The following is a 22,589-nucleotide window of genomic DNA, read 5'->3' on the forward strand; positions in this document are numbered from 1 at the left end:
GTGTGTGGTGTTTTTTTTTTTTTTTAAATCAGCTTCTGGGCTTTCTTGGTAACTGGTGCTATTTAAGCTTTATGTATGTTTCCTGTCACATAAGCCTTAATCCTGGGTTAAAAAATTTTTGATCCTCCTTTTTCATGTGATTGTGTTCATCCAACCCCTCTTAATAATTGAGCACTAAATAATTTAGAATAAAGTGGAAACATCTTTACTACGAGCAGATGCTTGTGGATGCTGCTTGAATTAACCTACAGTTTTGTTTTGAAACAGTGTATTTTGTACATCTGTGATAAACTCCATCTATAGCCTGGATGCTCTGAATAAATGGTTAACAATATTACTCTTAATTTTAATTGTAAATCTCTCGTGCACTACCCACCATGTACATAGCCCTTGATTCAGAGGAACTTCCCTATTCAGGGAAGCACTTAAACATGTGTTTAAGTCTAAATGAAATCAGTGGGACTTAAATATGTGCTTAGGTGCTTTCCTGAATTGAGGCTCTTGTGATTTAAGAGAGAACTAGAAGTACATTGGTTTTTAATGTAACAGTATTGTGTATAGGAGGAGGGAATGATGTATGTTGCTACTTCAATCAAGCACATGCTGTTAAATATAATTGAAAACTATTCAGCATATAAAACTGCAGACTTCATTTTATTTCTCATTCAGTATTTTTCTTTTTGGTTGCAAAATGAACCACGCAGTTTGTTTTTAATATGTATGTGTTTTCTCCCTTTCTCATGTTAGTTTTGAATTCAGGTGCAAAGTTTTCACTTTTGCTTACAACTGTATCCACTTGTTTGAGACTCTTCGTCTTTGTTTCAGATAATATCCCAGAAGAGCTGAAGGACCCATTTTACATTGACCAGTACGAGCAAGAACATATTAAACCACCTGTCATCAAGCTGTTGCTGTCCAGTGAGCTATACTGTCGTGTCTGTAGCCTCATTTTGAAAGGGGATCAGGTGGCTGCTCTGCAGGGACACCAGTCAGTGATTCAGGCTCTGTCTCGGAAAGGGATTTACGTCATGGAGAGTGATGATACCCCTGTGTCTGAATCTGATCTCGCCAGTGCACCAATCAAAATGGTTAGCTTAAAGTTTAGAGATGGATTTAATCATTAAATCTCACCCTTGACTTTGGGGATAGATAATGGAGTGAAGAGCTTTTCACCTCTAGGTTGCTTGTCTCAGCACTTTTTCATGCAAATATATTGTAAATACAGTTAGAATATGTAAAGGTGTTTATTTCTTGATGTATGTTTGACTGCAAATACTTTTGGTTTGCTCCTTAGGGTTCTCATATGGCAATGATTGATGCTCTAATGATGGCATACACTGTAGAAATGATCAGCATTGAAAAGGTGGTTGCTAGTGTCAAACGTTTTTCTACGTTCAGTGCCTCAAAAGAACTACCCTATGATCTGGAAGATGCAATGGTTTTCTGGATTAATAAGGTAAAACTGATATTTAGAAAGGATTGCTTACTTCTAGAAAATTGTAACTTCTAAAACTGATTGTTAAAAAGGGCTTGATCAGTGCTTTGTCCATGTTTTGTTAGGCTTCCATTGCTGGTCATGCCCTCTTCTGATATGGAAGAAAGCTATTTGTAATTACCTTAGAATGTCTTGGCTCTGCACAGTGGCAGTGAGCCAACCACCTGTATTCCTTTAGGTATACAGATAGTAGTTATTGCTTCTTTTTTGTGCACCTGCAGCTTTTTTAGATTTCTTCCTTCTTGGCTTCCTCATCCCCCTCCAAATGCAAATCAATATTTGCCAAGAGGAAGAGGACAAGACTAGTAGGGGAAATACGTTTCCTTTTTTTCTTAATGGCACAATGGTAGATTTTGTCATCTTTCTAATATAAATCAAATTAGAAAATACTGCAGTTGGTCTGTTTCCACCTAAGCTACTTGACAACTGTCTTTCAAGCATACTGTGGGGAAAGAATGTTTTTTAAAAAAACATTTGTGTTTTAAAATTGTACATGGAGGTTGAACCAATATTTATTATCAGGTTAGAATCTGCCAAATAGGAGTTGGAAATAAAATTGATTGTAGATACTAACATACCAGATGATTTTTAGTAGTGGAAACTGTTGCTATTAAAAATACTGCTAATTAAAGATGCATTTTTTAAAAGTGTTAGACCATCTCTTCCAAACCCTTCTCCCCTATGTTTGTTTAATTTTTAAACCTGGAAGTAGTATATGCAATGTAAAAATAAGAATTCCTTTTCTAAAGGGAATCAAGTAACTTTGTGATATCATTTGTTTGGTAGATGAGGGAAGCGTATTGTTTCATGTTCACTAGCCAGATAGATTTGATTTTGAATATATTTTACTGTAACCACATATGAAACATTTCAGAGGCTATCAGTTTAGAGTTTATACATGAAATCCTTGAGCAGTAGTATTACTGTTTCCTTTACATTCCACACTTCTTCCTCCCACAGATTTTAGTGCAGTACTATAAATCTTGTATTGGATAGAAAGTTAATAGTAAATCTGTCTAGGATTTTTTTTATATATAAAAACAAATTTTCAAGAAATCAGGAAGCTGGTCTACATAACTGTTAAAACAAAATTACTTCTCAGATTTTTTTATTTGCGTAAAACTTTTATTGAAAAGTAACTTCTTGGGTTATTAATCCACAACTTCTTCTAATAACTTTTGCATTCTGTCAGATTTGTGCTCTGTTGCCAATGGGTAAGAAGTTCAGCTATATAGAGGAGTGGGAAGAGACCATTATTTAAGAGATCTGGGGACTATTCATTGAACTAATTAGCCCCTGCTCTTGTTCTTGAACAACGCGTCTGTCTGTGGCTGCACTGAAACTATTTAAAGAGAGTCAGTTTCTGCAGTGCCAATTTTATAGTACAGGCAACCCCAACACAACTAGAGGAGAATAGACTCCTTTATTTTGTAACAGTGGTATACACAATGAAAGTTAATTGAATTATTGTAGTTTATATTGTAGAAACATGTCTGCCTCTCGCAGGAGAACTAAGAATGTAAATTTACACTTACAGCACTTTCACTTCTAAGTATTTATTTTAAATATATCTGAACATTTTTTGGAAGAAATTACTGTTATGGCTATATTACTAATTAAGCAATTGTATTTGCAAAGCGGTACCTTATGTTGCTGCAAAGCTTACCAGTATCAGTGGAATGTCAGTTGAATTTAGAAGCAGAGTTTAAAAAAAACAAAATCATGCGTATTATGAGTCGTATTTCTACAATGGTGGGAAATAAAGATTGATCATTATGTTAAGTGATGACTTCTGGAAATTGGTATGCAATTGCATTTTTATTATCTTTTCCCTACTATTTTAGGTGAACCTTAAAATGAGAGAGATAACAGAAAAAGAGGTCAAATTAAAACAGCAATTACTGGAAAGCCCAGGTCACCAAAAGGTAAAATATATATTTAATTTTCTTAGTAGCTGAATTATGAACATTGTCAGTTAAAACTGAAATCATGCTGTGAAATCGGATATAAATGAGTTTCAGTACTTTTTAAATAAAATTGTTATGAGGTATCCTCCCCAGTGAAATTCATTTGAGATTTTGTGTATACAATTTGTTTTCTATTTATCTGTAATGCCCTTACTTCCCTTTAATCCCATTAGTGCCTTTTGTCTTATTTTAAGTTTTGGTTAGTATTGAAATAGCTTTGAATGCTATGATTTTGGTAAATACAGTCTATGATTTCAGTACCACAAAACATACAGCATATGTTTTGAAGTCCTTTCAGGCCCAGATTCTTTGTACATAAAATGACTATAGCAAGGAAATTCAGGAGGTTAATCTAACTTTAATAAGTATGTTCTAAGCATTTGAATGGTGTATCTGTGTGTGTGCAATTTTTACCCTATTCCCCCTTAACTTATGTTACAATGCACTAATGTTGCAAAGATATAGTACACTTTCATTACTGGAGAATGTAAAATGGATTTTCCTCAAATATAAATAAATACAATACTGATAATCTCAATGTATGTCTTAATGAAGCCTAAAAAATATCTTTCTTATGCTTGTCCCTCAAATTGGCACTGTTGAGTAAAGGGATACAATTGTAATATGCATAAATGAGGCAAAGATGTTTTACTTTCCATATTGAGGAAGAGTTACATTTTTTCAGATCCTTTGACACAGAATAACGTGCTTCAATTTTAAAGGTTTATATGCTGTTTTTAATTTACAAGTGGTCTTGAGGATCCTGCTAACAATTTGGTTATCAGTTGAACACCTTGGATTTCACTGTAATGCTTTAAAACTGATATTTTGGACTAGCATCCCTCTACAATATGAAAGTGTTTGTTGCTTAAGTGCATTTAAGTATTACTGTGTATAACTTGCTCTGCTGATGTTCCTCTCCTATTCCTACATTCCTTTCCTTGCTTCCTGAGCAGTCTCCTTCCAAATGGTATTGGAAATTAGTACCTGTAAGTGAACTACTTTTACACCAATTGTCTTCCACAAAACCATTGCTTTTAAACTTTTTCAAAGTACTTGCTTCCATTAAAATGCTCGTTAGACAAAAAAGTTAAAAACCTTTCTAATTAAGGTTTTTGGAAATAAAGTTTAGTTTCCATAACATGATTTTACATACTGTACATACAGCATAATCATCACTATACAGCACTTTAGAACTTCAGAATTGTGTTAGAAATACAAGAGTGAGGGATGGGGTGAAATAAGATTACAGTAAGAGAAAATTAGAAGTTGCAGGAATGGTACTTTTTGCTCAAGGTAGACATTTATTACAGTACTAAGGTGATAAAAACTGATCAATTTAAATTTAATAGGTACTTAAGTTTTGTAGTAATTCATTAGATGCATTTCCTGCACTCCCTTAAATAACACTTTGCAGCTACAACTTGGCTAAAAAAAATACAAACTATTAACTTTCTGTTTATTTAACAATAACACCCTTAGAATCCTAACCCACTTAATAGAAGGCTTGAGCCTTGCCTTGCCGGTGTTTACTCTGTTGGTAACCCAGCAAATGTCAGACACCATTGTCCAGTGAGGTGGGTTAGAAGACATGATGGTAAAACACTTGAACACTAAGTTACTGCAGCTGGTGGAAGTGCATCCTTGGTGATTTAATGAAAATAGAGGAAACATACTAGGGAGAAACGTAATTAACATATGTTTAGGCCTGATCCAGGGAGACTTTCCTTCCACCTGTTGGCAGAAGTACCTACATGAAAAATGAGTTTTTAATGGAATTGAACTTATATTGTACAAACCTACTTGCTTTTGGCTGGGGTAGCAAGTTATATGAATAGGCCCCTACCAAATTCACGGCCGTGGAAAAACACATTGCAGACTGTGAAATCTGGTCTTCCTCTGTAAAATTTGGTGTTTTGTGTGCTCTTACCCTATACTATACAGATTTCGCAGGGGAGACCAGCGTTTCTCAAATTGGGGGTCCTGACCCAAAAGGGAGTTGTAGGGGGTCACAAGGTTATTTTACGGAGGTCGGAGTATTGCCACCTTGACTTCTGTACTGCCTTCAGAGCTGGGTGGTCAGAGAGCAGTGGCTGTTGGCTGGGCAGCCAGCTCTGAGGGCAGTGCCCCGCCAGCAGCAGCACAGAAGTCAGGGTGGCAATACCATACCATGCCATCCTTACTTCTATGCTACTGCCTTCAGAGCTGGGCGGCCAGAGAGTAGCAGCTGCTGACTGAGGGCACAGCTCTGCAGGCAGCAGAAGGGGGCAATATCATATCATATATCATATATGCCATCCTTACTTCTGCATTGCTGACTTCAGAGTTGGGCTCTCGGCCAGCAGCCGCCGCTCTCCAGCTGCACAACTCTGAAGACAGTGCCACCGCCAGCAGCAGTACAGAAGTAAGGGTAGCAGTACCACAACCTCTCCACAATAACCTTGCAAACAAGGTCCGTCCGTCCGTCGTCCCCCGTTTCACCCCCACACACAACTGCTTTTTGGATCAGGACCCCAACAATTACGACACCGTGACATTTCAGATTTAAATAGCTGAAATCATGATTTTTTTTTTTTTTTAAATCCCGTGACCATAAATTGACAAAAATGGACTGTAAATTTGGTAGGGCCCTATATATAAACTTTCTGTGTTCTCCTGTTCCTCAGTTCCTCCTTGGCTGTGATATCCCTTCACTGTCTCTTGCAGTATTTCCTTTGTTGTTCATCATTTTCATCATCTTGGGAGGATGGGAACCATCATCTTGGTTGTAAACTGGAAAGAGTGCCAAATTTGGGAGGGGAGGGCACAGTAAATACAGTTGCTCATCCCTCAGCCATTCCTGTGTTTCTGCAAAGAACTGCTGGTTTGCTCAGTCCCCCCAACACCATTCCCACCTTTTATTTGTTTGAGCCAAATATGAGGCCCAAATTAAATTATTTAAATATCTGAAATAAAGGAGGAAGTCATAGGGTGGTCAAACCTGTCCTTTTACCCCACACCCATGACTTGTCTGTCTGTACCACAAGTGACACTGAGTCAGGTGTTTACCTAGTGCTTCACACCCAGACTAAAACAATGGTACTTCACACTAATTGCTCTTTGTTTTGAAGTGGCCTGAAAAGTAAATTAATTTGAAAGATCCTAAAGCAGGAAAAAGTATGAAATGTTTAAAACCTAGTGTTGATCATGTCTATAGACGATCCTTAGCTTTCTCTGAACCTAAATAATGTGTCCAGAAGATTTTCTGAGCTATATTCTCTGGTCTTGACCAGAAGTGTTTGATGCAGGTCCAAAGGGATGCACTAAGGCGTCTGTAGGTTGTCTTTGCCCCTTCCCAGTCCTCGGTCTGCCAGGCTAGTTGCTGACAAATTAGAATGGCCTTTAAGGTCAGCTGGATGCAGGGATAGGTGACATGGGAGCAGCAGTGGCAACCCTGAATTCCCATACACTGGGAATTCTCCAATGGCTGGACATGCTGCTTTTAGTGTTGCTTTGTGCTACCAGACTTCATAAAACAGGCGGATTTCATAGGAGAGTTAGGGGCTTCCATTTTTTCTGCCATAATGATGTTGCAGTCACCAAGAAATAGATTGAAAAACCCATTTAAATTATTTTATAAATATTTTCATTTTAGGATATAATATTTCATGCTTAATATCAATCCAAATGCTTATTTGAATTTAACTGTGCTTATCTGAGATCCATGCTCTGTGCTGCTTCAAGAGAGCAGTCAAAATAACTATTTATATTCTATTAATACCTAAAGGCACCAGCTGAGGTTGGGGCCCTGTTGTGCAAGGCATTGTACAAACACATAGCAAGGAACAATCCCTGCCCAAAGAACTTGCAGTTTAAATAGTCAAGACACGCAAAAGGTGTGAGAGGAAACAGGCACAGAGGATGGAAGTGACTCGTCCAAAGTTTCAAAGCAAGTCATTGGCAGAGTGAGGAATAGAATCTCCTTGACTCCCGGTCCAGTGCTCTGTAGACCACCCTGGACTGTGTGCCCTCCATTATGTCACTTTCAATGCTTTAATTTTATAACAGGGATACTCCACTTTATACTGAAATTAAACAGTCATTTCAGCACAGAAGACGCAGGTTTAAGAGAATAATGGATTGAAAATAATGATTTCGAATGGAATGGATCGTTCAGACTCTCTTTTCTTATTGTGGATGTAATGCCTTTCACTCCAGTAAAGGAAATGAGGGAGTCTATAGGTTGGAGTGCTAAGAATTGCTAATGACTGGCTCAAATTTAATTTAAAAAAAATTGGCATTATATTTAAAATGGATATAAAAGTGTTTCATTTTAGTAATCTTAGGTTTAAAGAGAAATCTTTGAAGTTCATCTTTAAACTACTTAAACTCTACTGAACAGCATGTAAATAATACACTTGTTAAACTAACCAGATCACCTTAGTATAGGTACTCATTTTATTTGATTTAGCAACCACATAATGGATTTAATTGTTTCATGACTGATTAATCACCATCATATATCTTACTATTTCTTTTTGTGTAAGCCTGATCTGATGCATGCCCTATCGCACTGCATGCTGGAACCAGTGGAGTATGCGCGTGTGGTACAGTATGATTAACATTACATTACATATGTATGGAGAGCTTCAGGCTGGGGAAAAAATAAATCGGCACCCGGTAAAGAAAACAAATGTTCTACCAAAAAATTAAGATGGCTTTACTTACAGTGTAGCAAATATTGTTTACTGCTCTCTTTATACAATATAGATATTATTTAAGACTGAAAGAGCTACATATCTTTTGCAATGGAAACTTAAAGCTAAACTTTATGTATTATATAACATAACTTGAAATATGCTGTCACCTAGTTAATTTCTTACTTTTTAATTTGAGTGACCTTTGTTCCATTGAACAGAATTTTTCTCAGCCGGTGCCATCCTCAAATATATAGATATAGAACGACACACCTTTCCTGAGCTGTCTTGCAGAATGTATAGTATCATTCAGAAAAAAATGATTTTTAAAAATAAATGCATTTTATGTATATATTTAGAGTAGACTATAGTTGCATAGTAGACCAGATTATAACAGTCAAAATAGTTTCTCAAATGTAGATTTTTTTTTTTTTTTTTTAGGCCCTTCATGTATAAATAAATATTTTCACTCTAAAAAGGATTCCTACTAGGATTCACAGTGTGCACTCATTGTGATGTCATTCCATCAATTAGCTAGAACTTAAACAGCACACTCTTAAACGCTGAGGTACCTTACTAACCAGCATGTGACTTCTTAAGAATATTAACACTAAATAATTTTTAGTTTGGAAAATTGCCTAGCAGCAGTTCCAAATGATTTTACTTTCTGTAGTTAGATGACTTTGAGTTGTCAGCTCCTACTTCCCAAAATCTTTAGGGTGGGGTTTTCAGAAGTGCTCAGTATTGACTTGACTTGCTCATGCTGAAATCTTTGGGAGTTTGCCATTGACTTCTGTGACCTCTAACTTTGCTGTCATTCATGAGCACTTTTGAAAAGCTCACCCCAATTTGTTTTTCTGCTGCACAAAACTGTATGTTGATGAAATCGCCTATGATATTCAGTATCAATTCAAGGGAAGTTTGACTCCAATAACTCATTGCCTGTGAAGTCTGGGTTGATAGTAGGGGGCACCCTGGCCATGATTAAGTTTTGTATTGGCTTTTCAAGTTTTAAGTGGGTTTGACTTAGTCATCTTTGTCTTTTGAATTTGATCTGTTGCACTCACACCTTGACTTAATCTGTTTTTAGTTTCTAAAAATACATAGGTTAGATTTGGTGTTGGTGAGTGCTTCCAAATGTTATGGAAAAATGTTAAAAAGTAAGTATAATAGTATTCAAACTTGACTTCCATTGAGGGAAGAGGCTACGTTCTAAATGATTCACAGTAGAGAAAACAAATTTAAAACTAAAGATGCACCATCAGGTATTTCAGTAATTATGCAGTAAAACATAATTTTTATTTAGGTGCGTTATCGACGAGACCATCTTTCAAGCAGGCAGTTACCTTATTTCCCATTACTTGAAGACCTGATGAAGGATGGCAGTGATGGTGCTGCTCTTCTAGCTGTGATACACTATTATTGCCCAGAACAAATGAAGCTAGACGGTATGTGAAGAAACTTTTAAAAATTACTTTGATTAAAAAAATTCAACTAGAAACATATAAAAATATATACAGTTGGTCATTTTTTGTGCTGCATTGTAGTATTTGTTAAACAAAATATAGCGTAACCCAATAATTAATCTGTTGTCCAAAATTAACTTCAAGTTAGGCAAATAGAAATTTTTCATAAAATCAGTATTTGGTGTTTCTAAAACAACATCCTTTTGGTTCATTACTTTGCATCCAAAGGCATTCTGAAGAATATAACTACTGTAGTTCTATATCAAATAAATTCAGATGTACATCTTTATTTTGTTTTACAGATCTAGGAACATCTGATAATGTGTTTTTGTTAAAAGGAATTATTTTAGTAATTTGGCTTCAAACTTAGTCTCAGGAAAAGGAATAAGTATACAACTGTCCATTTATCTTTAAATTTTTCCACATATACAAATTAAATGTTATCAAATTATGTATGAATGGCAAAAATATTAATCATACTTACAATATAAATTTTTTTGGAATATTTCGGAATATACAAATCATAAACTTACATATCTACCCTGAGATTTATTTTCCAGGTATTGTTTTCCTGTATGATTCATTTTCTTCATTGAATTATACATATTTCTAAGTTTAACTCTTTTTATTAAATTTTCTGCTCTCCTTTATTAAATTTTCACTCAGAATGAGTCTCCATTACCTTGCACCTTGTGGAGTTATTTACATATGTGCAGAATGGCTTAAAATGCCATATGTTCAATTGATTCTTGGAGTTATCTCAATTTTATTCCTTTTTGATCAGTTTGCTCAAAGTAAAGAGTAATAGCTTAATAGATAGCAGCATATAAATACCAAATATTTAAAAACAAGATTTAAAAGCCAGACAGTAGAACATATTCTATTTCTTTAAACTCTAAGTTCTGGAAAGAAAAATAAGGTAAAGATGATGTGATGTAGCTATTTTGTTTAATAATTGTCAAAGTATACACAGTTACTTAGCTAATAATTTGTAAAGTCTGACAGTGGATGGTGATGCACTAATCTGACACTCAAATATATATTTTCTAAATGTTCTACTGCTTTAATGTACAATATCAGGAGTTATGTAGCTTTATAATGAAAGCAATGTTTTTTTCTTTGCAATAAAGTTTGCTGCTTCAGAACAGCTTTTTATTCAGTTGGCATGGTCGTGTGTGTTCTGCTGATGTTGTTTTACCATTCCTATCACTGAGATTTACAAGCCCTTGTTTGGATGGGTGTTCCAAATTGAATACAAAACCATTTTGTTATGCCTATGTTTTTTCCTTCCTCCTTTCATGTATATGTGACTTTCTTCATTATGGTGCCTGATTTCAATTTAGGGCCAGTTCAGATGCATCACCAAGGATTCCTCAACTTTTCATTCTGGAAATTTGTCTCCAAAATTGATTGTAGCAGTCATAACCCTGCTATAAGGGTGCTTAAAATCCATCTGCCTGGTAGATAAATGTCACTACTGGTCCATAGGTATCCTGTCAAGGGGTTCAAGCAGTTTTCTGAATTGGAGTCTCCTATATCCCTGCTCTGAAGCTGAGGGTTCTTTTTTTTTCCTGCATGTATTGTTTACAGTAGCTATGAAATAGACTGGGAACCCAGTATTCAGTTCACCTGGATAGTTTCAGTAATCCTTGACTTTTTCTTTCCCCACCAGATATCTGTTTGAAGGAGGTAACCTCAATTGCAGACAGCCTCTATAATATTCAGCTTCTGAGAGAATTCTCAAATGAGTATCTAAACAAATGTTTTTACCTTACATTGGAGGACATGCTATATGCTCCTTCAGTTCTGAAGGTAAGACGTAATGGAAAACACATTTTTAAGCAAACTGTAGGTAAGCCACTAGCCTAAACTTTTTTTTTATTTTATTTTTTTAAAGCCTAATGTTATGGTTTTCATTGCGGAACTATTCTGGTGGTTTGAGAATGTCAAGCCAGACTTTGTACAGCCCAGGGACATTCAAGAAATAAAAGATGGTGAGATATTTTGACTTTTCGGTAAATATTAATTCTGTATTTTATTTGTTTAAATAAATATAAATTAATGAAATTGCTTGTTTTTACTGTAATGTTCTCTCCATTGATTGCCACCAAAATATTTTGTTCTTTGAAGTTCCTGGAAAATTTTTACATTTTCAAAAAAAAAAAAAAAAATTGCCTTGAGATCCAGCTGTGGATTGAAAGATATGTAATTGTGTCATCTGCTGTCATATTTCACATTCTTTTAAATAGTTCTCTAGGAACTTCCAGTCTATGAAAGGAGAAGGATGTTACAGTTTTTCCTCATTGTTAATTAAAACTTCATAGGAGCACCATCAGATCAGATACAATGAAGATAAATTGATCACTAGATCATTTCCACTTATAATTATGCGTTTACATATAACTTTCTCCAGCTTTGGGGTTTTTTTGCTTGCTTTTGTTGTAGAAGTGCTAATGACTCACTTAACTCCTTTTGAAACTTTGGAGGGAGTTACTGTAGTAAAAACCTCAAATTTTAAACGGTGCAACAAAATCCTAATGCAGTTTGGCAAACTGCAGTTGAAGATTTATTTTTGTCCTCTTGAGATTTTTTTCAAATGGCAAAGGTGAATTTCTTTCATTCATCATGTCATGGATCCTCTGTAACTGAAGACCTAAAGCGTCTTACTTCTTTACCAGACTAATCTGAACTTCTGAATTTATCTGTTAGGTCTCTGTCATGTAATTTTAACTTCAGTGGAGTAAGTTGTGACTATTTACACCATCTGCTTATGCCTGCAGAAATGAGGCCAGAGAGCTTGCTTTAGGTCATTTCTTCTGCAGCATTGGAATCTTTTCCATTAAACACCTATTAAAATCTTGTTTGAATGCTCAGATGATTCAGCCCTTTAAAAACAAGTGTAGTAATTCAAAATACTTAATTATTTTAAAGTGCTGCAATAACAATTGTCTTTTTATATTCGATTCCAACAGAAGACCTTGATGTAACACATCTTTGCCTTCCATGCTCGGTGTATTATTTAATCCACTGCTATGTGGTATAGCTCACAGTGATAGGGACTGTGCTTTCATTCCCCCTGGAGTTTGTTGGGTACAGTATTCACATCTGTTTCTTAATCTGTTGTGCAGTGTTCATGTATACTCTTGAATAAGTGCTACTCTTCATCTTTCTGAAATGTAGCCATTTCCAAGAGGTGGAATTATTACTATATATGAGGAGTGTCAAAACATGACCCCTGGGCAAGATCCAGCCCACAAGACATATTGAGATTGTGCAGAATCTCAGCTTTCATTTTAAAACAAAAATAAGTTCTTAGTACTTGGCTACAGAGAGTATTCCAGATGTGAACAGAATGTAACCGAACTGAATCTGAAGACAGCCTGAAACAGTGTCTCAGAATTGAACTCCCCATCCTCTAGTAATCTGATTGAAGTGCCAGCTATAAAGTCCAGTGGTGACATTTAATTGCCAACATAACCATGTCATTCTTGGTAACTTCTTCAGAAGGAATGGGGAAGGAGGTGGTGGGATTGCAGTTTATGGGGATTGAGAACTGGGAGTTGCTGCAGGGAAGGATAGGCAGAGAAGAGAACAGAGGAGACTCAAAGACAGGGCAGGGAGGAAGAAACAAAGGTAGGAATAACAGTGGGCCTAAAAAAACCTCATAGTTTCTGAATGAGTCAATGTGGCAGTAGGGCACTGAACAAATAACTTAAGTTCTTTTTCTACATAAAAGCCATATTCTCCCTTTTGAGAGAGAGAGCATTCTGCTGTGCATAGCATGGTGTATACCAGCCCATGGATTGTAATTAAAACATGGAATTCGATCCTCCTCCCAATGAGTTTGACACCCTGGTTTACGTATGTGAGTTTTTTAAAAGCATTTTGGGATGAAATATACTATGTAAATGAAAGATATTTAATTTAAAATTCTCAGTCATCTTCCTGTCAGTGACAGACTTAGATACAGTGCTGACTTGAGTCCCATCTTTATTGAATGTCACTACGATTCTTCTTTTGTAATACAGCTTTTTAGCACAAAGCCTTGTTCTCAAAAGTGCTGTTTTAAAATTAAAATTAGAAAGTTTCATTAGTAACTTCCACATACAGTAAGTAAGGTCAGGTGCAGGAAGTAGTGGAGCTCTACCTTGGTTTTTTATTTTGTTGTGCTTTAGAATCACGTCACATTATAAAATGCTTCTTCTGAATCTCATAACTTGTTTAAATTAATACTCATGTGGGCTTGTCTTCACTGAAGTATTAACTTCAGGTATAATCAAGTGTTGCTCACAACCCAACTCACGTCCACACACAAAAATCTATAGCTTGAATTAAGTAGTGATTTAAACTGGCGCACCAGGTGCTATTCGTTGAAGATCGAGTGCAGGTGATGGTCAAGCTAGTAATGCAGTGGGGATGCAGGTTTGGGCTGTTTGAGTTAGCACAGTTCTCCAACTGCTAATCAGATCACTCCGTAGCTTGAACGTTTCACAGAGTGGCAGGCCTCACTTGAGCTAACTTGCTGTGAAAATAAGATGAAAAATGTGTAAGGAAATGAGAATTATGGTGAAGTTTTTTATTTATATGCTTAAAACTTAATAGAGTAATATTTTTGCTGAAACTGTTGAAATTGATACCAATTTTCTCATTCTCAAACTTTGTTGCATTAGTCTAAAATTTAGATTTTGTAACCTTCTTTGCGACTCGGAGCATAAAGGAAAATAAAGTAGGTAACTATGTATAGTACTATTGCCTCTGAAGACCTGTGTCTCATGTACAGTGGGTTAGGTAATTCATCCACAGACAGTTATTTTTAATTCAAAAGCCACTATTCCAGTTTGCTCTAACTAATCTGAGTTTAATGATTCCTCATCAGTGTCAGTTTTCATATGTTATAAATTTGATTATTCTGTATTTTAACTATTCTGAATCATAAATGTTGCAAAAACTAAAGTGAAATTTAAAGGTTCTCGATATTTTAATTCTGAGCTTCTGCAGTGAGGCTACATGATTTTTTGTGCTACTTTCTAATACTATTGTTGTAATTTGAAGTAGTGCTAACACTTATACAAATATGTGCAGCTAAAACAGTGTTGCAGCAGAAGAGCAGTCGTCCACCTGTTCCTATTTCCAATGCAACTAAACGAAGTTTCATGGCTAGTCCAGCTAGTACAAGTCCAGCAGACCTGCAGCCTTCAATTCAGCTACCCCCAGAAGCTTGCAACAGGTATTACCTGCACCCTGAAGAATCTGACTATCTGTAAGTCTGTCTTTCTGTCTCTAGATTCATCGTCTTGCTTCTATTTCCAGTTGGGTAATCTAGGAATTTCTATTACTGCTAAACTGTCTGGTTTTGTTATATATGTGAGTTTAAGGTCTTTGCACCCAGTCTCTAAAACATGCACAATTCTCAAGATTAAAGAAATATTTGACAGTGGTATATGTGATCTTCATAGCATGAGTGAAAAACTCTAATCATGATCGCAGTATCACTGTATTAGAAGCTGTACTAATTCTCTGTTAGGCAATTTTTAAAAATGAAAGCTATTCTGGAATGGCAGTGTTACTAATAATTTCTTATGAATGACTGTACAGGAAACAAGCAAAACAAAAACCCAAACTGAAATCAGTCCACTGTATGGACAGAAGAAGAAAAAGAGAATAGTAAGCAAGAGAAATGTTTGAGGGGAAAAACAGATCTCAGTTCTTATGTTGTTTTCCATGCTGATAAGAACTGGAAGTCTTCTAATGGTTATTGGCAATTCTGGGGTAGAGAAGCCGTTTTCCTTCAAAAATAGTAGCATACCTAGCTGTTCTTCGAGAGGTGGTCCAGCTTCATGATTCCTATTCTTTGTAGAGAATGGAGATACACCTTCTGGTGGACTGCTCTTATGAGAGGTAGTAGCATTATTCAGTACGGAGGAGAGTGGACTGAGAGAAGGAACTTACCTATGCTAAAGCCTATGAAGCTATTAGCTAGACCAAGTCAAGGACAACCATCTCTTCACATGATGTTGATCAGGACACAAATAGGAGTGTAAAAATTGCCTTACTGGATCAGACCACTGATTCATTTAGCACATTATCATGCCTCTCAATGACCATAAAAGCTGCCAGAAAAAAAGGTGCAAGAACCCTGAACGGGGCAGTTTGCAATAACCTGCCCACAGGGGATATTCCTTCCTAATCTCCTCAGAAGTTGGCTGTGCCCTGAAGCAAGGGTGTTTATATGCCTCCAAACCTTTATTTTTAATAATCCTTTCTAATGCAGCCATGGATGTTCTGAGTATTCATATAAATGTCCAATCCTTTTATGAATTCTATTAAGGTTTTGGCCTCAATGATATCTTGTGGCAATGAATCCCACAGATCAATTGTTGCGTAAGCGTTTCCTTTTCAGTTTTAAAGTTGCAGCCTTTCAAATTCATCAACATCTCTCTTTTCATATATTATGAAAGGGGGTAAATAGGATCACCCAGTTTATCTTCTCTTTATTTTATACATTATGACCCCCCTTTTGTTTGTTTCCCCTAAACTAAATGGTCCCCATCTTTTCTCTTTGTATGGACACTTTCTTTTCTTGCTTCTAATAAATTTTATTACTGTCTCTGAACCTTATTTATTACTACTATATCTCTTTCCAGGGAATATGAAAGGTGGGGACATACCAGTGGCATATTATTTTCAGTATTACTTTCCATCGTAATCCTTATGCAGCCTTAATATTTTAACTTTTTTTTACAACCGCTGCATGTAAAGCAAAGGGATTCGTTGAACTGTCCACAATGACAAGCAGGTCTTTCTCCTGAGTTGTTAGTTAACTTAGAACCCACTAAATTGTATGAAAAGTTCACATTATTATTTTTATTTATTATTATTATTATTATTTTAGAGAGAAATGTCCATTAAGATGTTGAGGTAGCAGAGCTGTGGATGGTAGCACTTTAGGAGCCAGTCTGTTAGTTGATTTTGTCTTTTGACGTAACAAGCACAGAAATCTGTTACAGCATGGCATTTTGGTTTTGCCTTGTAACCCTGTAGCTTTCGTGACTACATGTATATTATTTTCACATATTCATGACAATATATTTAACTTGGGCACAGATCATATTGCAGATGGTTGCTTCAGTTTAATAGCCTATTCTGGATATGTAAAATCTCTCTTAACTGATTTGGGTTAAAACTCCCTGGGTTTCTTTTCTAATATTCTATTCTCTTTCAGATTTAATCATAAGATTAAACTAAAAGCTTAACTCTAGGTTACTTTTGAAGAGGTGTGTTAAGAATATAAAATTACTCAATCTTCCCTCAGTCCTCTTTTTCTATTAGTTATACATGTATTTGTCTCCAGTGTACTGTTAAGTAAGTTACATATTAAGATCACTGCATGTGAATAAGTAATACATGTCAATTTGATTTCCAGTAGTAGACTGAAATGTATAATACTGTAACTGAAATATTGATTTTAATTTTCCATATTCGCTTAGAATAACTTTCACCAGTTCTGTTATTTAGTGATACGTTTTTGCTTGGCAAGAATGGTAGGGTATCGGCTATCAGGTAACTTTCCAAGTATGTCACTTTTCTTCTACCTCTGTCGAAAAGTATTTCTCATGATAGTGATTACGTTGTTTTTGTTTTTTCCCTTAGTGGCAAAGGAAGCCCTGCCTTTAGCCCATCCCATCCATTACTGCCTTTGAGACAGAAGCAACAGAAATCATTGCAAGGGGAAGATAGCTCCGGTAAGCCTTCCAGCTCAAATCTGTATGACAATGTACGGTGAGCCAAGTAGCCAAGGGCAGTGTTTACCTGGAGGAACTAATATAGCATACGTACAAATATGATGTCAATGTAAGCATTATTACATTCTGAATGAGTTCTCAAACATGATGATATTGATTATTTAGGTAATGCAGAAATCTCCATTTTTGGCTGTGGATTTAATTTTAAACATTCTAAATCAGAGGAACTTTAAAGATTTAAACTACTCACTTGTAAGCAAATTCGGGCGAAAGGTGGGGAGATGAGTTGCATTTGTTACTACATGTGATTCATAAGTGAACAATCTAAAATTGAATTAAGCTACAGTCAATCACTATGCAGTCACTTATGTATCTATTGTGGTTAAAGATTGCTTCAGAATTTAATATTGACAATATACGTTTCTTGATATTAAAGGGATTTTTAAGATGTCTTCAGGAAAGATATTGTAAGAGTGCAAAGTATTATCAATATCATTTGTTTCAAAAGTGAGTGTGCTCCTGAATTAAATGTACAAGAAATGAACACAAACAATTTGAGTTTCTTGGCACAAAAAGAAAGCAGCAACTTATCAGAGGTGTGGAGAACTTTTGACAAAAGGGTTAGGAAATAAGATAGTCAATAAAAACAAGTCTACTCAAAGTTCCAATGTGTTTTGCATGTCTGTGTGTTCAGATTTTAAAAATTGGCTTTATGAAAGGATCATATTCAAGTTTAGAATTTTATAATTAAAGCAAATGCTAAATTGTTTAATAATCTTTGATATTAAAGATTTTTTTATACCTATATTGTCTACAGTCATCACATACATACATACATACATACATACATACATACATACATTTGTTGCAGGTTAGCTTTTACTTTTCATATCTATTTTAAATATTGAATTTCCCTTTATTTCTTTTTTCCTGCTTTAGTATACTAAGGTTTACCTGTTTTATGTTGCCATCTCTTGGTGGTGTAGTTTATTGTATTTAATATTTTTAAATGATAATATAAAAACACCATTTCCAAAGCTTTCAGTAAACATTTTAAAAATATTATAGGTCATCGACATCGTTCTAATTCTTTGACACGAGTTGATGGGCAGCCACGAGGTTCAGTTCTTGCATGGCCAGAGAAAAAACCCAGGTAATTGCTCTGTTTGATGTAAGAACTTCCTTTGTTCAGAAGCGGGGGGTTAGATTATATGGCAAATTGACAGCAATAGTCTGTAGTCTGAATTGTTTGGAGCCAGGCATATGTAGGATATTTAACTTTATTTAAACACATTGGTGTACATGTTCAGAGGTGATTTGGGTGTCTTGATCTTTGGATGACAATCTGAGATGCCTTAAAGGGATGTGATTTTTTTCAGAAAGTGGCAAACACTGCCCAGCCTCTCAAGGTCAAGGCATCTCAAATTGCCACCTGGTATCGCTAGTCACTCTTGATATAGGCCACTCCTTCTCAAAATAGAGCACAGATTTTATATGTTGTAGTCACTGCAGATTTTTTACTTTCACATCAGTAGATTCTTTTTAATGGCTCTCTCTCTTCTAGGCCTCTGTCTCAGCCAACACCATTTGCTCTTCATCATGCCGCAAGTAGCGATGTGGACCCTGGATCTGGTGACAGCATTAGCCTGGCTAGATCAATCAGTAAAGACAGCCTAGCTTCAAATATTGTCAATCTAACTCCAAAACACCAGTCTCATCCTTCATCAATTAAAACGAATGGAAAAAGTTTACTGAACAATGTTGAAATTGAGGATGAAGATGAAGAACTTATTGCAATAATCAGATCTGATGAAATACCAGACCGGGGTGACCTCGAACTGAAGAGTGTGTCATCCAGGGCACCTAGCCTAGTTGCAACCGCATGGTCTTCAAAAACACAAAGTGAGGCCATAGAAAGCAAACCAGATAGTTTTTACTTAGAACCTTTAATGCCTGCAGTCCTAAAGCCAGCAAAGGAAAAACAAATGATCAATAAAGAGGATGAGTGTGGCGAGGGGAAACAAAGGGGCTTTATAACAAAAAGACTAAATGAGGGGCACCTCCCTATGGTCCGTAAAAAAGCAAATAGCAGTCATGGTGCTCATGATGTCAATAGGACTTTTACTCCAATTTCTAGTTCTGATTTCACCGCAGTTGCAGAGCCCTGTACTGCAGATTCAATGACACTCTCTGAGGCAGGATTAGAAGCTCCTTGTCCGTTAACTAGTAGCAGTTTAGATCCTTCATCTCAGGAGCAATCCAGTGGAGGATTCTTCCTTCATACTGCCAAGGTTGATGAAGATGTAACAAGCAAAGTCAGTGTCAGCTATGTGAAAAGTACTAACCCACATGTTCCCAGTACCACATGGACTATGGTGAGACAAGATTCTGATTCAGATCTCGATGCAGAGGTGGCTGAACAAGATTTGGTGGTAGTAGATGACCATCCAGTAGTCACTAAATACATAGGTGAAGAGGAATCAGCAAAGTTACAAGAGGATATGAAGGTAAAGGAACACGAAGATAAGGATGATGCCAGTGGACGTTCAAGTCCATGTCTGAGTACAATTTCTCAAGTTAGCAGTGTGTCCATGACTAGTGGGAGTGTCAGAATGACTAACTTTGCAGAACGGAAACTCCAAAGACTTAATAGCTATGAAACAAAGTCCAGTACAAGTAGTTCCCAAAAGACCACACCAGATGGGTCAGAGAGCTGCCCAGCACCATTAACGACTTGGAAACAAAAGCGAGAGCAAAGCCCCACCAGACAAAATAAAGATAATGTCAATCTTTTGGCTTCTGAACTGGTACAGCTCCACATGCAGTTGGAGGAGAAGCGAAGAGCAATAGAAGCTCAAAAGAAAAAAATGGAGGCTCTGTCTGCTAGGCAGCGACTAAAGCTGGGTAAGGCAGCTTTTTTGCATGTTGTTAAAAAAGGGAAAAGTGTTGATGTTCCACAGCCACTTAAACCAGAACACTTTGCAAAAGAAAACTCTCGGAACAGTGGTGACGATTTAGATGAAGTTTCTTTGAGTTCAAAGTCAGAGGAATTTCTGGGAAGAGAGGAAGAGAGAGAAGAAATGCTTTATGATTCACAAGAAGTAACAAAAGTGAAAATGCAAGAAAACATAGCTTTTGTTGAGCTACACAAACCAAAAGAATCTGCTGCTATGCATGAAATAGAAAAAAGCAAGATTATTTCTGCTGCTCTTCTAGAAGATAATGGTGCTGAAGTGGTGGATATCAATGAATGTGATCTTTCCATTGAAAAACTAAATGAAACAATCAGTACACTTCAGCAGGCTATATTAAAGATTTCTCACCAGCAAGAACTTCTTATGAAATCTCCAACGGTACCATCACCAAGTACAAGAAATAACTCACAGGACCAAAAGGTAAAACCATCAATTCATTTTGTTGAACCCCTCTCTCCAACTGGAATGAGCAATCTTCGTAAACCACCTCGACTTGGTCAAGGGCGGAGTCCTCGCTCTGGAAAACCAGTTGAACTGAAAGTCGCTAAAGACAGACATCAAAACTCAACACGTATTAAAACCCCAACACAAAGTGTAGAAACCTTACCACATTTAAGACCATTTCCATCTAATAATCCATTCAGGACACCAACAGAAACTGGTTTTGAAAATAGTCCAGATCATGGAAGTGGCTCTCAAGATAAATTTTTCTTTGATAGCTATAGACGCCATGATGAGAGCAATCAACGGGCATGTGTTCTTTCTACTTCCAAAGATGCAAATATTATCTCTGAAATGAGCAAAGATGTGAATAGCAGCTTAAAAGAAGGATTAAATTCTTCCGATGGCTCAGGAAAAGAAAACATCCCAGTGGATGAACCACTGAGAAGCAAGGTTAATCTCATAGAAGTAGACCTGTCTGACTTAAAAGCCCCGGATGAAGAAGGCGAAATTGAAAGCCAGGAAAGCTCTACAGACATAATTAATGAAGGTGATCAGAAGTCTGGGCTAGGGTTTTTCTTCAAGGTAAGCACAGGACGCTTTCAGTTTCATATAAGCATCATTAGACATTTGTTTAATATTAGAATCTAGTGTGCATGTTTATTCCTCAAACTCCTTTGGCCCAACTCACTACAGTGTGGATGCACTTTAATTATAAAATTTGAATCTGAAAAGAGTTCTTTGTAGAGGAGAGAGTTCTTTAAACTTATGGGTGAAATCCTGGCCTAATTGAAGTCAATGCTAAAGCTCCTATTGATTTCAATGGCACCAGGAATTCACCCCATATGTTTTTACTAATATGGTCAAAAGGATTTATTCTCTGTATTCAGAAGATAAATGCAGTAGGAAGAATACTTTCATAAAATTTATATGTAATACAAGCAATGTAACTTACTCTTGCTCATTTACTGTCCTGTTCCCAAAAGTTGGGATAGGAAAAAAAAGATTAGCTGGAATACACATTTCACTTTCACTTTGTAGTCATTAGATGGATTTTCATCATGTGATGTATGAAGCTGGATATAATTTCAACAATCTGTTAACTTCATGACTAGATTCCATGCTACTGGAGGCATATTAAACCATCATTTGCTTCTGGTGATTCAGTTTCCAGACATCATCCGATACTCTTCAATCTATATAACTTGAGAAATGGTGGTAAAAATAATGGAAACAATAATTCAATATTTTAAAAGCCTGTTAAAGGTCTATACCTTCCAGATACATAAACTACATTCTGCTATTTTAAGGTTTGTTGTAGGATACATGAAACTATCTGAGATGAATAATTAAAAATAACTGTTTTTGTTAATTTAAACATCCTGTCAAAGAAATAATTGGGTTCCCCATGAGATGATTTAAGACCAATCTGTCACCACCATTTTGTCTTGCATGCTGGGAACTCTAAGAAGCCTCTTCAAGGTTGCAGAAATACTTCATCTGCAATTTTTGAATTGTTCGACTCTCCATTTGGTGTTCTGAGATAATTGTAGCTTGAAATATTTACCTGACACCAGGAAGTTGCAAACATGCAAAAGATGGATGTGGTGGTTGGAAGTTCCCAGCAGATATAAACGCATGCACTAGTGAAAAATTTGTGTGGCATGTGCCCAGCTGCTGGAAAATGAGAATTTTGATATCATCTGACAAACTTCTTGTATCTACCTCCTATTTCCAGTGAGTTGAGGAGGAGAGGGAGCTCTACATCGTTTTTTTCCCCCCAAATGTGTGCCTTTTTTGAAAACATAAATTCTGTCTTTTGTGTAT

At 36.2% G+C, this 22,589-nt stretch overlaps 1 protein-coding gene across 2 annotated transcripts in view; it reads left to right on the plus strand.

Annotated features, from left to right (window-relative positions):
* Positions 1–22,589, plus strand: part of CAMSAP1 (calmodulin regulated spectrin associated protein 1) — a 48,058-nt gene that overhangs the window by 15,549 nt on the left and 9,920 nt on the right. The window contains exons 3-13 of one of the 2 annotated variants that reach the window (XM_039506396.1): positions 826–1,088; positions 1,295–1,456; positions 3,340–3,420; positions 4,419–4,451; positions 9,445–9,586; positions 11,277–11,416; positions 11,502–11,598; positions 14,687–14,864; positions 17,255–17,346; positions 18,415–18,499; positions 18,911–21,347. In XM_039506396.1, coding sequence (XP_039362330.1) covers positions 826–1,088; positions 1,295–1,456; positions 3,340–3,420; positions 4,419–4,451; positions 9,445–9,586; positions 11,277–11,416; positions 11,502–11,598; positions 14,687–14,864; positions 17,255–17,346; positions 18,415–18,499; positions 18,911–21,347 — 3,710 coding nt within the window. The remainder of the gene's footprint in view (positions 1–825; positions 1,089–1,294; positions 1,457–3,339; positions 3,421–4,418; positions 4,452–9,444; positions 9,587–11,276; positions 11,417–11,501; positions 11,599–14,686; positions 14,865–17,254; positions 17,347–18,414; positions 18,500–18,910; positions 21,348–22,589) is intronic. The other variant, XM_039506397.1, reaches the window with a different exon arrangement.

The sequence above is a fragment of the Mauremys reevesii genome, linkage group 19 (genome assembly GCF_016161935.1).
Source record: "Mauremys reevesii isolate NIE-2019 linkage group 19, ASM1616193v1, whole genome shotgun sequence".
Lineage (NCBI taxonomy): Eukaryota > Metazoa > Chordata > Testudines > Geoemydidae > Mauremys > Mauremys reevesii.